The sequence below is a fragment of the Bactrocera dorsalis genome, chromosome 2 (genome assembly GCF_023373825.1).
Source record: "Bactrocera dorsalis isolate Fly_Bdor chromosome 2, ASM2337382v1, whole genome shotgun sequence".
Taxonomy (NCBI): Eukaryota; Metazoa; Arthropoda; class Insecta; order Diptera; family Tephritidae; genus Bactrocera; species Bactrocera dorsalis.
In genome coordinates, this window is record NC_064304.1 from 13,679,340 (window position 1) to 13,696,942 (window position 17,603).

The 17,603-nt window shown below is 34.9% G+C and overlaps 2 protein-coding genes across 11 annotated transcripts in view; one reads left to right on the plus strand and one right to left on the minus strand.

The window, feature by feature from the left end:
- Positions 1-1,165: 1,165 nt before the first annotated feature.
- LOC105227656 (phosphotriesterase-related protein) lies at positions 1,166-4,806 on the plus strand. Its single transcript, XM_049448748.1, has 5 exons — positions 1,166-1,325; positions 3,443-3,958; positions 4,031-4,195; positions 4,254-4,471; positions 4,535-4,806. Exons 1-5 carry the CDS (start codon positions 1,307-1,309, stop codon positions 4,670-4,672), a joined length of 1,056 nt encoding a protein of 351 aa, XP_049304705.1. The 5' UTR covers positions 1,166-1,306; the 3' UTR covers positions 4,673-4,806.
- A 1,938-nt stretch (positions 4,807-6,744) lies between these two features.
- Positions 6,745-17,603, minus strand: part of LOC105227655 (tyrosine-protein kinase Fer) — a 92,167-nt gene continuing 81,308 nt past the window's right edge. For 9 of the 10 annotated variants that reach the window (XM_049448700.1, XM_049448699.1, XM_049448698.1 and 6 more), the window contains 6 exons: positions 11,657-12,031; positions 11,374-11,587; positions 11,053-11,139; positions 10,852-10,980; positions 10,363-10,545; positions 6,745-8,814 (listed from right to left, as the gene is read on the minus strand). In XM_049448700.1, coding sequence (XP_049304657.1) covers positions 8,663-8,814; positions 10,363-10,545; positions 10,852-10,980; positions 11,053-11,139; positions 11,374-11,587; positions 11,657-12,031 — 1,140 coding nt within the window. In that variant the 3' untranslated portion in view covers positions 6,745-8,662. Of the gene's footprint in view, positions 8,815-10,362; positions 10,546-10,851; positions 10,981-11,052; positions 11,140-11,373; positions 11,588-11,656; positions 12,032-15,117; positions 15,492-17,603 lie in introns of those variants that run through there. The other variant, XM_049448707.1, reaches the window with a different exon arrangement.

Below are 17,603 nucleotides of genomic sequence, written 5' to 3' on the forward strand. Positions count from 1 at the left end.
AATATTTTTATTGTTGTCAAAGTTTTAATTATACTATTTTTATTGCGTTTATAAAACTATAAACACGTCGTCCGACTTGCCACGCATTTTTATAATAGTTTCTGTTTTGACTATATCTATGTCTGTTATTGGGATCTACAGACTTATTATCGAGCTTCAATTTCAGACATCAAATAGTCGGTTATCATGGCAAGGGGCAATTTTGCTTGATTACATACCCATTGAGCCAGAAATGAACCTTATCGCTGAACAAAATTTGGTTCGAAAATGTTGGATCTTCTTGGAACTTTTTAAGAGCCCATAGAGCAAAGTGATGTCGCTTGAGAAGGTCGGTCGGCTTCAGTTCTTGCACAAGTTGTATTTTGTGCTCTTTCAATTTAAGATCTCGACGTAAAATACGTCAAGTCATTCCATACGTCAGTCCGAGTTGCTGCGAACGGCGCCGAATCGACTTTCCATGGTCTTCGTGTACACTCTCAGCTACGGCTGCTTTATTTTCTTCATTGAGTGCTAGACGCGCTCTATTTGGTCGAATATTATCCAATAATGAATGCTGAGTCTCAAGATGGGTGATGTTGTTGCGAATAGTACGCTCAGTAGACCGAATATGTTGACCATAAGTTAAGCGAAGCGCGCAAAACACATTCTTTACATAATGTGAATATTCATAATAAATTTGAATAAATAAATTTGGTAAACATTGTTCAGGCGTAAGCCTTTCCTTGATGAAATGCCAAACAATACTGAACAAAAGTAACATGACAGCTTGACACGACTCTCGCGTGATCTGTCAAAAACAGGCTATTGAAAAAAGCGCTCCTACTTGGATAACCCGTTACTGAAATGTCATACAACAAATCTTCCTCAATTAACAGTTTCACAAGTTTCCATTTTCCTAGCGGGACTCAATGATAATGCCATATACAAGTATAGATATGAATTTCTTATCACCGAAATCTTAATAAAGCACGCATATTAACGCCCTATCAGCTGTGAGTTCAACTATTTATGTATGTATTGGTGTCAAACAATATTTTATTCTTGTTTTAATTTCTATTTGCATCTTGCTGCCTTAATCTATGTTTGTTTTTCTGTTTTTGTATATTTGTTTTGGATTTTCCTTCGTTCGACTGCTTGTCTCAGCGTTTAACTTGGAGCTAGTATCCCACTTTGCGTTAGCTGAAGCCTTACAGTATTATAGAAGCGGGCAAAGCGATCACTTCTTCGTAAATTCTAGTGCTGATAAAACTAAGTGTTTAATTCTAGCTTGTTTGTTGTTTTTATTTTTTACTGAAAATAACTGAAAATGCCAATTGTTCAAACTGGTGAGGAAAAATGCATAATTCATTTGCTTTACGTAGTTTATCGGATTCTAATTACAATAAAGATGCTGTTTACAGCTCAAATTAATTATTTTACATACTTACACTTGTATGAATACAAGTAAGTGAAAAATAACTGGTCACATGACCGGCTGTAGTATCATGTGTAAAATTTAATTATGAGAAAGGTCTCTAATGACATTTCGGCTTCTCATATTTAATTACTATTTAATTTTTTTAAATGTTCGAGGTGTATTTTAATTAATCTTTAATGGAAAAATAAATTTGTGTTTTTATAAAAGTTTTGGTAAATGTATCGTCCCCCAATATTGAGGTACACAGCTTTAAAAATATTTTTTTTTCCAAGTTTAAATCTTTTTAGCGGTTTCTTTGAAGTATTAATGCCAGTTATTTATTTCTGACTGAAAAACTAATCTATTAAATTTGGATTTTCCATAAGTATTATTACTTTGGTAGTTCTTTAATATTTTTTTTGCGTAATTTCCAAGTGCTATATAAATTCCTTAAGGTGCGGTGTACTCGTATATCTCAACAAACCCTAAGGTAGTCCTTGAAGTAACATATTTTATATAATTCTTTATCGTAACCACTGACATACCTCACAAATCTTATGCAAAATAGGTTACTTGCGACAAAATATTTTTGGAATATACACTCATATGGAGATATTCCTGAGCAAATGTGATATTGTTTTGAAACCATATTGAGAGAACAATGCTTACGATAGTTAGGTAGCAATTGCTTTTACTGACAGACAATTCTATCTAAAGCCTAACTAATTAAATCCTCATCTCGGTTTTTTAAATTTGGCAGACCCTATTTCTTAAAGATAAACTAAAACCCCAAAGTAAAAACGTTTCGAAATTTTCTCCTCGACTGTCCAGTCTCGCCAGACTGAGGATGACCTTTAGTCAACCTGGTAACTAGGATGGAATCGAAATTAGTCACCTTAATCACTTCCACAGAGTGCTGAAAGGCCCATCATCTAGATCATGAAGTCACCAAACCGAACTGTAGCGGCTGTTCCTCTGTTCATACACTGACGATGGGAGCTATGGGTGGGAAGAAGCCGCTGAAGGAGAGGGACGGTGAGATTCTTTACAGATGTGCCAAAGCTTGGGGGAAGGTTGGTGGAGGATTTTACTGTCGGGTGCTCTTTATCAACTCAAATTTCAGACTTCCTGGCTAGTGTAGTGTATTCCAAGCCGAGGTTGCAGCCATTAAAATAGCGGTAGATCTGCTGCTAAGCAGTACAGCCTTTTTAGAGAAGATACCATTAACTTAATAGCATAGCGGCGATACTGGCCTTGAACTCATTTACAGTGCGTTCAGTGTTAGTCGAGGAGTGCCTAACCTCGTTATCAATATCATCGCATACTTTTGTGATAATATTGGTATGGGTGCCGGGCTATAGCGGAATCGCAGGAAATTGTAAAGCTGCTGAGCAAGCAAGGAAAGACACCCTACAACAGCCATCGGTAGAATGGGAGCGGGGCGATGCTACCGTATCTTCTTGTATTATACTACTAGACTACTGTCACAGAAGTCTTTTGGCTTAAGATTGATCGCAGGAGATCTAGTGATCTCTTTGCCCTTAGTAAGGCTAGCCTCTCCCTAGTTGTGGGTTTTTAACTAGGTTGAGAATCTTACCAGACGCCATTTGCAGAAGCTGTTTGGAATAAGATGAGGTGGAAACAACTCAACACTTCCCTCTTGACTGTCCCTCGTTTGGGAGGTCAAGGCATAAACACTTGGGAGCGCATACATTCAGACATACCATAGAACTGGCGGGAGTTGAAATCAAGCGCCTATTTGTATTGACTACTAAGCGTTTTGCTAATCTGTAAGTTCAAACACAGAAGTTATTATTTTCCATGGCTTCACGAAGAACTACACATACCAGTCCACGTGCGATCATCGATCAGCCATCTAACCTAACTAAACCTAGGTGTTTGTTAAAGCTTCTTTTCAGGTAAACGGGGACAGTTAGAATGTCCCAGAAAAACAATCATTCGATACAGCTTTAGTGCCATCTCCGTCCCATGCCATTATGACACTGTTAACTTAACTATCATCTCTAAACACTTGTTGTCTTACAGTTCTTGGACCCATCGATCCCAATCTACTTGGCCGTACACTCACCCATGAGCATCTCGCATTGGATTTTGAAGGTTTCTATTGTGAACCACCAGAGGAGTTCAAGCCATATCTGAAGCAGAAAATTAGCCTGGAAACCGTCGGCTACGTACGTCAGTATCCCTATTCATCGCACGAAAATATCCACTTCCACGATGAGGAGGCACACGAGGCGGTCAGGAAAGACATACAACTATATAAGAAGTACGGCGGTGGTTCAATTGTGGAGAATAGTTCGCATGGATTGAAACGCAACCTCGAACTTATGGTGGATGTGGCGAAGAGCACAGGTGTGCATGTTATCGCCGGCACCGGACATTATGTGCACAATCTGCAGGAAAAGGATCACTTGGGCATGACTGTGGAGCAATTGACCGATTTGTATTCGAGAGAAATCATTACTGGTGTTGAAGTGGAGGGTGTGGGCATGGTCAAGTGCGGCTACATTGGCGAAGTGGGCAGCGTTTATCCACTACATGGTGAGTGAGAGTGCTGAGAGAAATAGAGAGAAGCGAAATAATAATTATATTATAAATATTTTTCGTGCTCAGATTTTGAGAAACGTGCCATACGCGCCACCGGCGAAATACAGGAAGTGCTTGGCTGTGGTGTTTCCTTCCATCCTGGTCGTGATGCAGAGGCGCCTTTCGAAATCATGCGTCTCTATTTGGAGGCCGGCGGTCGTGCTGACAAAGCCATCATGTCGCATGTGGATCGTGAGTTGGAAGTAAATGTATGGTTATTGATTAGGTTAAATTGTTTTTATCCTGTTAGGCACCCTCTTGGACATCGATCAAGTGCTGGAGTTCGCCAAGCTAGGCAGTTACATTCAATACGATCTCTTCGGTATTGAGTGTTCATTCTATCAGCTGAATTCCACTGTTGACATGCCATCGGATGGCCAGCGTCTATCGAATGTCTTGAAATTGCTAGAGGAGGGTTTGGTGAATCGCGTTTTACTCTCACATGATATACACACGAAACATCGTTTGGTGAGTTTTACGGAGTTACAAAGTAAATCAAATTACTAATGCAATATCTTTTCAATATCGCAGACTTCTTATGGCGGCCATGGCTATCACCACGTTTATATGAATATTCTGCCACGCATGTTTGCCAGAGGCGTCTCAGTTGAGGATGTTGAACAGATAACCGTTACAAACCCAGCCAATTGGTTACAATTTAATATTTAATATGTAGAAAGCTTAAAAAAATAATATCAAAAATGCTTTGCCTCGTAATGTATTTCTTGAATTTTTTGTTTATTTTATAATGTTGTCATAAAATTATATTTATTGTCGTTTAATTAAAGTTATTATAATTATAATAAAAAAATATAAAACAAACTAGGTTAATTGAGTTTCTACACAAATTTTGAGGTTAAGTAAAATAAAATTTAAAAAAAGTTATAGATCTTTTCATTACTTACAACATTACAACATAATTTCTTTTCTATAGGACTCGTAGTTTTCCCGAAAACCGAGATGAACCGTTTTTAACCCATCAAAAAATCTGATATCATATCGACCGTCAATTTTCTTTCCTTAATGTTTGTTACTTTATCTTTCGTTTCCTATGGGCTTCATTCTACTATGATTTTTTGCTTGAAAACCGTATGGCAAGTGTTAGAGAAATGAGAAGAGAACTGGCGAGTCCGTTCGAATGATTTTAGTATATATTTTGGGTATGAAACGTGTTCTTATTCGACTCGTCCCGATAACGCTGACATTTTTTTCAAAAAAAGTACCGTAAACATATCTTTTTGGACATGCTTGGTCATGCGAATTCCAATCCCACATTCATGGAAAGATTATAACTGCCGATGAGAAATAGGTTTATGAGTTTAACGAGCAAACATGTCAACATTCATTGGAATGGAACCCGTTTTCCATCGATCGAAGATATAAAAAAAATCGCTGAAGGCCATCCCAGAAACTGCTTATGAAAAGTATTTCGAGGACTGAAAAAAACGTTGGCATTAGTATATTACATTTGGTGGGCATTAATTTGAAGGCGGCAAAATAAATATTAATGAATAATTAAATATTTTGCGTTTTATGTACAAATTCCGGGTACTTTTTTGTCACAATTCTGACATTTCCTTGGAAAGTTTGACTTTTTTAGCATAACATCACTCAGCACGTTTTGTCATTTAATCGTGAATTGTTTTATTTACAGGGAATTAAAAAATTCATCTCGGCCAAAAAATGGAATTAACTCGTGAACATTTTCGTGCGATCATTTTTCACAACTTTCGACGTGGATTATCACGACAAGAGTGCATCGATGAACTAAAATCTTTGTATGGCTATGAAGCACCATCCTATAGCACTGTGAAAAACTGGTACAACGAATTCAATCGTGGCCGACGCTCGCTCAAAGACGAATTCCGAGAAGGTCGTCCAAAAACAGCCGTTGTGCCAGAAAACATCGATGCCGTACGTGAACTGATAATGCAAGACCGTCATGTAACATACCTTCAGATAGAGGCATGCCTATGCATTTCTCCCACCAGCATACATTCGATATTGCATGAACACCTGGTCGTAAAAAAGGTTTGTTCTCGTTGGATCCCGCACAATTTGACAATCGCTCAAAAAAAGGCTCGTGTGGATTGGTGTAAAGAAATGCTGAAAAAATACGATCGCGGTGCTTCAAAAGACGTTTATAAGATCGTCACAGGTGACGAATCATGGATCTATGCGTATGAGCCCGAAACAAAACAGCAATCGACCGTGTGGGTCTTCCAAGACGAGCCAAATCCAACGAAAGTTGTTCGTGGAAGAAGCACTTCGAAGCAAATGGTCGCCTGTTTCTTCGGCAAAACTGGTCATGTGACGACTATTCCGCTTGAGAAACGTAGGACGGTCAATTCTGAGTGGTACACCACCATTTGTTTGCCTGAAGTCTTCGGAGAAATTCGAAAAACGAACAAGAGAAGACGAATCATTGTGCACCATGACAATGCGAGCTCTCACACATCGGCTCAAACCAGCGCCTTTTTGACCGGCCAAAACGTCGAATTGATGGGTCATCCGCCGTACAGCCCTGACTTGGCACCCAATGACTTCTTTTTATTCCCACACATCAAGAAAATAATGCGTGGTCAACGATTTTCGTCGCCAGAAGATGCTGTTGAAGCATTCAAAAACCATGTTTTGAAGGTGTCTCAATCGGAGTGGAAAAAGTGCTTCGAAAATTGGTTTGAGCGCATGCAAAAGTGTATAAATCTTGATGGAGAATATTTTGAAAAACAATAAAACCATTTTCGTTGATAAATATTCCTATTTTCTTTATTAGGCCAGAAATATATAGCAGCCCTCGTATAATAAAATATAAAATTTCAAACTGCAGACAAAGATAGATATAGCTTGTAATAAAATGTGAAGTTCACTAAAAAAAACCTCTTGATGGATATATTCATACAATGCATTAAATAAGTATATTATCTTTGTGTCCCCTGATATTCATAACTCTGGCTGTTGCTCAAAATATTTAATTTTTACGGCTTCAATTATTTAAATTTCGTTTATTTATTTATAATTTGCAGTTCATATACACTTTTGCAGTTTAAAAAGTACACTTAAAATTAATTAAAATGTATGTATGTATATGCAATAAAAATTAACTTAAAGATACGAGTAACAACATTTTGTGGGAAACTGCACTGCAACTGAATATAAATATATGTATGTATGTAAAGGTTTGATACAAGCAAATGCCTACGAAAAATTATGCATACATATACATATATAATATTTTTTAAATAAGAACAAAAAAATATATATGAGAGCTAAAGCTAATACATACAAACGCTATAAATTTAAACGATTTATGTTTTTATGTAAATTATCAAAGCTTAAATGCTAAATGGTTTGAGTAAATTCGTGTGATTTGATTAAAAGGTAGTATTTCACAAAAATTATTGTATTACAAATCAATGTATAAAAATTAAACCTAATAAAGGTAAAAAAACAATGTGTTTACAAAAAAAATATATAAAAAATTTCAAAAAAATAATCCGAGCAAAATTTTAATATTAAAAAATTATATTTACAAAGAAAAAAAATATATATAAAATTCCAAAAAATAAAAAATTAATGTAAAATATAATTATGCATAATTTTTTTTTATAAAATTTTTGTTTTGTTATGAGCAGCGGTAAATAATTTTCGTTATGCTCAAAATTGACGAATGTAAGGATTAGAACTTACAATAATATATTATATAAGCATATTTGTATATTTTTTAAAATGTCTAAACATAAATTAAAAGCTTTTGCAAAAACGAATATTTTCAAATAATTTTTTCACCAACATGTGGTAAGAGCTATCAAAGTAATATATCCTCCAACCAATGTAAAGCACTCTTGACCCGCTCAGTACACATGTGTATGTGTGTGTTTATTAATAAACTTAAGACTCTACGCTAAAAATACAAATAAACAGCTTGCAAATTGACGCTTATGAATTGTTTACATTAATTAACTTTTTTTGTTTTTCTTTTTTGGCACATCGAGGGTACAGTTCATCAGCGAAAATTTATGAACTAACCGCTATAAATTTTCGAAAAAGCAAATTAAAAATTTACAAAATTGCTGGCGGATTATAAAAGCGAACATTTGAACGTATATACTTACATACATAAAGGCATAAATATGTAAGCATGTTTATAGCTTGCACACACGCTTTTCAAGTAAAATATTTACACAGTTGCACATCGTTGCAATTATTAAGTTGTCGAGTATTCTAAAGCGGCTACGCCATATTACATACATAATTATGCAGTTAATTACGCACATTGTATATAGTATGTGTGTGTGTGTATATGTATATGCAAAATATGAGTGTGAGTCTATCTTAAAACACGAAATATATGCTTAGAAAATATAAAATTTGATTCGGCTGCTTCAACATTCTTCACTTTTTTTGTATGTGTTTGTATGTAAAAACAGCTTCAAGTATTTATATGTTAAGTATAATTAAATGTATGTATGTATATCACCTTAACTGTATGCAAACATGTGTGTGTCTGTATGAATTTTAGCATAATTAAATATTTATTTTTTTTTCTCTTAATATATTTAAATTTATATATAAGTATATGTATATGTATATATGCAGTATGAAAATATTTAAATGATTTATTTTTCTTTTTTATTGCATTAAATTTATATTTGCTTGCTAATGACTATTGTCTAATCGTATTATCAGTGCATCGACAACGTTGTAGATCTCGTCGAAATGTGGTCGTGCTTCAGCTTCGGCGCACCAGCACTTTAACATGAGCCGATACATTTCGGGCGGTGTGTTTTCAGGTGTTGGCATGCGATAACCTGTAAGGGGGAGAGAGAGGAATATTAATTTTAATATTTATTATAATTTCGTTCTACATATCTAATAAAATATATAATATTATATATAAAAATCACGTGTCACATTGTTTTGTTTGCGATGACTCTTAAACTACTGAACCGATTTTAATGAAATTTTTAACACTGTGTGCAGTTTGGTCCAACTTGAAAGATAGGATAGTTTATAACTCTCCTTATAGTCGCATTATTTATTTATTGCAAATTATTTGTTTATATTAGCAATGAGCTATCCACCAGTTGGTGGCGCTAAGAGCGGTATTGAGTGCGGTATGTTACAGTAGATGCGCTACAAACATTAAAAACATTAAATGAACAATGCGTTGTTTGAAGTTTATATTATTTGTGGTAAAGTTATACGAGTCTATGACTTCCAAAAAAAAAATAAAATTGGGAAGTCAGTCGCCGGGTCAGCTTCAATATATATTCAGAGCTATTACTATTATATTTGCTATTTTTGAAGGTTTTTATAGACTAAACTAACCATATTAAATTTGCCTCGAAATTTGTAAAACCCAGAAGGAAACGTCGTTATATAAATTTACAAATGTTCAGCATGATGAACTCATGCAGTGAAACGCATACGAGAAGGCTTCAGACATGCCCAGACACTGCACTTCGGACTATAACGCGAGGCCTCTTGAAGTCTTTTATCGAACATCTACACAGTAAGGCCTGTATGCTCCCAGTTAAGGAGTATAATAAATTCCTCTCCAAGCAGTTTCTGCTGAGGTGTTTTCGTAGAAATCATGCTTTCAGTAACACGTTTGAACCTGAACCACCTACTGTGAGCTACAAGAGGTCTTTCCGCAATTACATCAACGATATAAGACAAAACGCCGACCAGTCTTCGGACATCATATATAACTTTAGACATGCACTGACCACCATTCACACTGAAGCCATAAACACCTTCACCGACTCCCTCTCAGTGAATTGAACTTGGTGAACTCAGTGAACTTGGAAATAAACCACCACCCATTGCAGACGATGAGCTCGAGTTGGATCGAGAATCAAAAGTGACCCTTGCGCAGCTTCATTGTGGTTAAACTTATTCAGAATCGACCCCGACATATCAAATATAATATAAGTCTGGCAAAGAGTGCCGGAATGATTCTAACCACTTCGTTGCATGCCCAGCTAACCTTACACATCTGACACCCCTCTTGTTATAGTCGGATCCCGTCGGACGTTTCTTTGGCCTACCGTTGGATGATCTCGATGACAACTTGTCTGAACCTTACCACCCTAACGGGGACTATATAAAAAAAGGATTCGGGTCCATCACTTTCAACAATTCACAGAAAATCATTTTTTATGGTAGAAGTTTTTCATTCCAGAAGAAAAAAACACGCTAAAAATTTGTAAAGCAAGCACAAAAAAGAAATCACTTTATCTACAGAACATAAAATTAGTTTAATTTGCTCTTGTCCAAAACAAGACTATTTACTGGATCTTATAATATTGATTGATATTTTTTAAACTAAGATTCATTTCATTATTCTCACTCACCTGCATCGATTCTCTCTCGTGCACGTGAATTACTCATACCCGAGTAAGGTGTATCACCTTTGGAGAAAATTTCCCACATTAAAATACCGTAGGACCAAACATCACACAATGAGGTATATTTGCCGAAATTTAATGCCTCCGGCGCTGTCCATTTAACAGGAATTTGTTTCATGCCATCGGAAACTGTAAATGAGAAACATATTATTAAAAATTATTAAAAATTAGCAAAAAAAAAAAATAATAAACAAAAATAAAAATTATAAAAAAATAAAAATTATATAATTTATAATATATATAAATTTTAATATATATAATTTTATTTTTAAATATTATTTATAATACTCCATATAAATTATACCGCCTCTTAGACTTACGCCTACTTCGTAAGAAATATAAACAACTCCAACACTTTATGGCCATGTCAGCTTGATTTTTGAACTATCCAACCTTACTTTATATATTGTATTTTGAAACCATTTTCTTACTTACCTATATACTCTTCTTCTTCACGTGACATTCCGAAATCAGAGATTTTCACCGAGTTTTCGAAATCAACCAAACAATTGCGAGCGGCGAGATCACGATGTATGCAGTTTTTAGATTCCAAATAGCGCATACCTAAATTGGGGGAAAATATTTATAATATTATGCCAAATTTTTGAATAACTAAAAATAATATTTTCAACTTACCAGCCGCTGCGTCTCGACACATGCCCATCTGTTGACGTGTCGTCAATGAATTTGAGTTCTTTCGCAAATAATTTAGTAAAGAGCCACCTGAAGAGTAATAAAAAAAATAATTTAGTTTAAAGTATTTTCGATAATTTTAGAATATTTTGGATTTAAAAATATGGCGCTGATCGTGCCACACACAATGTAAAGCAAAAATCATCTTTTTTGGTGACGTCATTTTATCGAACATAAAAGCTTTAAAGTTCAGTGAGAAATTTCTAGTGAAAAACACTTTTCAGCTGAATTCCAAATGCATTTTGACACCTTTAATTAACCCACCTGGCACGAGTTCCATGACGATCATAATCGGCTGCTTTTGCACACAAATACCAATTAATTTGACAATATTCGGGTGATCGTATTGCTTGAGAATACGACCCTCTTGCAGGAATTTGCGTTTCTGCTCATCAGGCAGGGTCATGCGGCAAGTTTTCACAGCGACATCCTGTTTTGTGGACTTCAACTTGGCTTTGTAGACATCGCCGAAGTTACCCTGCAAATATTTTGTCACAAAAATTATAAGTATCATTGCTTTTAAGCAAAAAATTATATGCCCACTCACACGTCCGATTTTCTCGAGCAACACGACATCATCGTTGCTCAACTCCCAACGTTCGCGGCAAATGGCACGTCGTAAGATGGCACCCGACTTAACTGTGACCGGCAGCTCCGACTGATACTGATGCATAATGAGTTCCTGAATGCTGGGGAATGGCGGACCTTCGAAACGGAAATGCCCATCGACAGTGGTTTGCACGATGAAATGCTTGTGACCATTCCAACAAACGCTGAGCACAATTTGACTCTCTTCGTTGCGTATGGTTTCGCGTACCAGAAAATCACCGTCGTTGTTAAGCAAACGCACGACTTCTTCGCGTGGCAATACACCATGGAACCATTCTTCTTCGTACAGTGGCCGATTGGTGGACAGCGACATCTGTGAAGTAAATTGGAGTGTGATTTAATGCGGTTTTTATATGAGCTTTGCTTAATTTTAGTAATACAAAATACAAAATGATTAAAACATAAAAATCAGCGAAAGCAGCTGTTTACACAAAATCTTTGTACATTTACATGCCCACAGAAATATAAAGATTTGTAGCAAGAACCAAAAGAGAGTGTTTGAAAAAAATATTATTTTGCTTGAAAATATAGCAGTATTAACTTATAGTATTTATAAGCTATTTATATTAACGTGGCTAACATATTTACAAAATTTTATTTACTTGGTTGTATTAATTAAAGAATAAAAGTAAAAAATAAGAGTTTTTAGTATTTTTAAATATAAAAAAAATTGTCTTAAATTTATATAATATTATAAGAAAATTACAAGATTTTTATAAGTATAATACCTTAATACGATGATTATCGATTGCTAATATTATTATATACTATATACCCAATATTTAATACACATGAAACTAAATAAAACAGTAAACAAGATGAACTATTAACTTCGACTGTACCGAAGCTATAATATATACCCTTTATACAGGTGTATACATTGCTTACAGCGTAAAAGAGTATGAAAATATTTTCATCATTATTTTGATCGATCAGTTTATACAATATGACAGTTGTAAGCTATAGTGATTTGATCTGATCAATTGTCGTTTTACAATACGAGAAGGTCTTGAGTTTTTCATACAAGGTCTTGAGTATGATAGGACAGTTTGTATGGAAGATATGTGCTTTAGAAATACGATATAACTTTTTAAAAGCTATTAACGATGCTTAGTTTCATGCTTTTTGTAATAGCCTAGATATGTACAGGTAGAGCCTTTTTTGCATTTCGGATATTGGCAACCCCAGTGTTGCAATCTGATGACTGACAACTTTATATGTAATAAAGTTTGACATCTATCATGTTATACATAATAAGAACGTTTAGAAATACGAGCGTTATATACATTTGTTGTTTAAAGTTGCTAAAAATTTACATTTCGGCCAAAAATATGAAATTGAAACGCAACTTTCACCAAGGTTATCTCAGCTACGTTACTTCAATGAACTTAATTCAATTTTCGGTGATGGAGCTACATACATTATAAAACAGGGTTAATCGATTTTATGGTGTATTCAATCGAGGTCGTATGTCGTTTATGAGGGTCATCCAAAATCAGTTCTTTTTCAGGAAACTATTAACTAACTGATATTGCAAGATTGTCATGTGATCTATCGTGTTATTGAGACAACTATGGGTGCTAGTGGAACTAGCTCACATTCAACGTTACACGAACATTTGATAGCAGACATTTTTTTGCGTGGGATCCCACACAATTTGTTGATTGCTCAAAAAAGATTGGTGTCGATTAGTCGAGAGAAATATTTAAAATATACGATGATTCGAAACACGTCTATGGCAACATGATATGTGATGAATTGTTGATTTATACGTATGAGTCTGAAAGTAATTAGCAGTCAGTTTGAAAGTCAACCGAATCCAAGAAAAGCTGTTCGCGGTCGAATCATTTTTAAGCAAATGCTTGACAGGTTGACTGTTTTTGTGGAAAAGCTGGACTTGTCGCAACCATACCACTAGAATAATACGGAAGAGTAAACTCTGAGTGGTACGCAACCATTTTAGTGCCAGTTGTCTTTCAAGAAATCAAGAAAACCAACCACCGAAGACGGTTCACTCTTCACCACGAGCTCTTACACATAGACTGAAACAATTGCATTTTGAGCACTCAGAACACCGATTTGATGAATAAATCACCGTAAAGTCGCGACTTGGCACCGAATACCTTGCTTTCGAATTCCGAAATATAAAGGGCAACTAGTACGATACCAAGGCAACTAGTCGTATACCATATATTATAGTTTTATTTGACTTGTGTATCTTTAACAAATGCTTGAACTATAGTTTCTTATCTGATATGTTTTTCTGATCTGATCTGATCTGATTTTTTGATCATTATGACAACCTCTTCATAAACAATAGTTGTATATGCAGAGGAAAAATAACTTCTAGGAACGGATATTTGAAAATAAAAACGGAACCGCGAAGTTGTTTACAATTTTTTGGTAAGACAGAAATATATTAATATTTTATTAGTTCTAAATATAATGTGGCCTGCAAATGATTTCATTGAATGGTGTTAACTTTTAACAAAAACAAAAAAAGCAAAGCTGCCTCTCTGGGATAAGATGGCATCATCATGGGTTTAAATCGTAGTTTTATTCAGATACCCACAAGTCCATATTTGTGGATCAGAGAGGAGACAAGTCAGCGAAGCTTACTTCTTCTAGCTTCTTATAAATAGTGATGTGAGGTAAAAGAGCGAATAAATATAATAAAGCTGATAACAAAAATGTTTATTTCAAAATGAATAACCACGATCTCCATCGATTTTTTCACACATCACTGAAAACGTAAACAATATAAATATTGAAATATATTACTTGACAATCATAGGTGACGCTATAATATCTATATGTATGCATAATATCCTAAATTTAGAAATATTCACTTTATTTTTATAAAAAAAAAAAAACAATAACAATAACAACAGAAGTATACCGAAAACCAAAAGACGCGCATTTGTCAATATCTTGCATGGAATATTTTGTGTTGTCAAATATTGCTTCGAAATATATTTCAAGTATATACGAGAACACATTATTTTTATGCGGTTACGTAGGACGAACTAAGTTTATGGCTTTTTTACAAATTTGTTTTGGCATTAAATGTGGTATTTCTCACATCCGGTTGAGAACAATTTTGTGGTTTGCTTTGGAAATCTTAGCTACACTCTATTTATGGAAAATTAAAGCACCAAAATGCTTTATTTATACTGCAATTGATAGACTTTTCAAAAATTATTTCATATTTTACAAGTTTTTTTTTGTTAATCGGAAAGAAATATTTTCGCACAAGCAGACCTGCATGCACATTTGTTATTGTATTTTGTGATAGCACTTTATTAATTTCAGTTTTTTTTCTCAACACATAATATTTGTAAACCAAAATTAAAAAAAAGTATTTTTTTTGTAAAACACTTAAGCAGCCATGAGTCTTACAAGCACAAACGACTTGGGCCGTTTCTTTCTGCCTGGCGCCACCGGCGGCCCTACGATTTCTGTTGGTGTCAGTAGTTGTGAGGAGCTACAACTACTAAAACCCGAAGAGCTCATTCTGAAGAAGCTGAAATGCTGCAGGATGCCTTCCGTTTTGATACTCAAAAATTATTAGTTCTCGAAATTGAAAATTCCCGGCAGTTCAATAATTATTTGTATAATTTATAAAGATCTTCACATATTCTAACATATGCAGAATTTCTTTAGGCAAGTATCGACACAAAACGCGGCACAATTTGACGCAACCGACGATTGACTGAATGAAGGAACAAAATGCGGCTGATATTCAGCAATATTTAGATGTTGAAAATCGTTTCGAAAATACAAGAAAAATAAATTTGAAATAAGTGGAATGAAAATCGCCTATACTTCGCATGTCTTCGCTGCTCACACTTTTCACACAAACAATAACTATATGTATATAGTTATTATATTCGCGGTGCTCTTGAATTTTCGCTCGATCGGAGAGCATTGGCCTATTTAGAGAAATAGAAATCGGTACATGGTATAATTCGGCGCTCCCTGTATTGCCAGCTTCAAGCATTTATGGCTTCTTGCACTTGTTTCTTTCTTATCAGCCTCAGCCGTTCCCATTTAGCCATATTCTGTAGCGAATGCCACCAGAGCGCACAATTGGATTAGTTTATTTGTTTATTCAATGGATAATTGCTAATTTTAGGGCAACCGCAAAAATCTTATTGCTCTTTGAAGAGATTTTTCTCGCTCTTCGTGTCCCATGTGAAATCGCTCCTTGCTAGTCAGTGGCTGCATGACTCAATCTTGGCACGTGTCCAAAAATCGATTTGCTTGATTTAGTGCAAATAACCAGAAGTTAAATTAACCGGCTGTTTTTGCAAATTCATTTATTTGCAATCAATTTTAGTATATTATTACGTGTAACAGTTGGAGATGCACTCAACGCCTATGAACTGCAGGATAGATAGTTAAACAAAATAAAATACTTCTAATTTTGCCGACGACAATGGGTACAACTGCCCTAATATGTGAAATTTAAAATTATTTAAGTTAAAACAAGTATAATGCTATATTACCAACAGAATCATACAATTTCTCTAGTAACGGGTTTTTCAATAAGAGCGTTACAAACGCACGTGCAACGCTGAACCACATTTTCGACGGTTTCCAAGCATAAATCGGCCGATACTGCTGCAATTTCACGTTCGATATTTGTTGCTCAACCCAATTCACGAACAATCGACGCTTCTGGTGGTCAAGCGGCTTCAGTTCTTACGTCAATTTGATCTTGTAAGGATGTAGGCCAAGATCTTTTCGCAAAATTCGCCACAACGACGTCACAGAGATGCCCAACGCTTGAGAACGACGTGTGAGAGACTGATTTGGGTCTTCCTCAATTAATGCGCTAGCGGCAGCAATATTCTCGACAATACGGACACATCTTTGTCTCACTGGCTCGGGAACATTTTGTACTGCGCCTGTGAATTCAAATTTTTCCACCAGACGTTCAATTGTTGATCTGACAGGACGATTAAGACAACCATAAATTGGATGTTAAGGTTAAGGTCACTGACTTCGAATTTCGGTAGTAAATCTTAATGATTTTGACCCGTTTTTTGATGGTATACCTTTCAACGATGAAATGGCAAACCTAACTGAAGGGAAATGTCAAAAGAACGGGGAAAAATTAGGTCGATTTCTATGGGTCTACTTTAGTATCGTCCCTATTAAAAAAAAACCCGTTATCTAATTTTTAATAACAATGGATAATTTAAAACAAGTGAATCGGCTTATTTACTTATTTTTTGCACAAAAAATTTCACTTTGAACAAAATATTTAAATTTCAATGAAGTAAAAGGTTTTAATACGGCAACAACGAATTTGTGTACATCAACTCTTTGATATGTCGCTGCCGTCTTCAAAATGTGCAAGAAGCTGGCTTCAAGAAGCCATTTGCAGATGAAAAAATGTCGCTTGCGAGTAGTCGTCTTTGTGTTCTAAGTTTATATATAAAATTAAAAATACATTTTATATCTAGGTATATTATAACAAATAAGTATATATTTATAATTATTTACATCGATTAGAATAAAATTAGCCGATATTAAACCAAGACTTAGTAAAAAATAATAAATTATTTACAACAAAATTTCCATGCCAAGAAAATTCGTCAAGTGCACCAGGTAGTAATTGGAAAGTCACTTGAGCAAGTCAGAAAATTCTCAGCATTTTTTAGCAATTAATAACCAATATTATTTACAGCGGCTTAACATGCAGAAAATTTTAACAGATAAGCTTATACATATGTACATATTTATATGTATTCACTAAGGAATTCCCGTTAATTAGGTGAGAACTTAAAATATGCGCGCTCAGGTGTGTAAAAATGATAAATAATGCAGAGATATTCCAGTAAGTGTTTACAATAAACATAAAAATCCCATTTTACGAC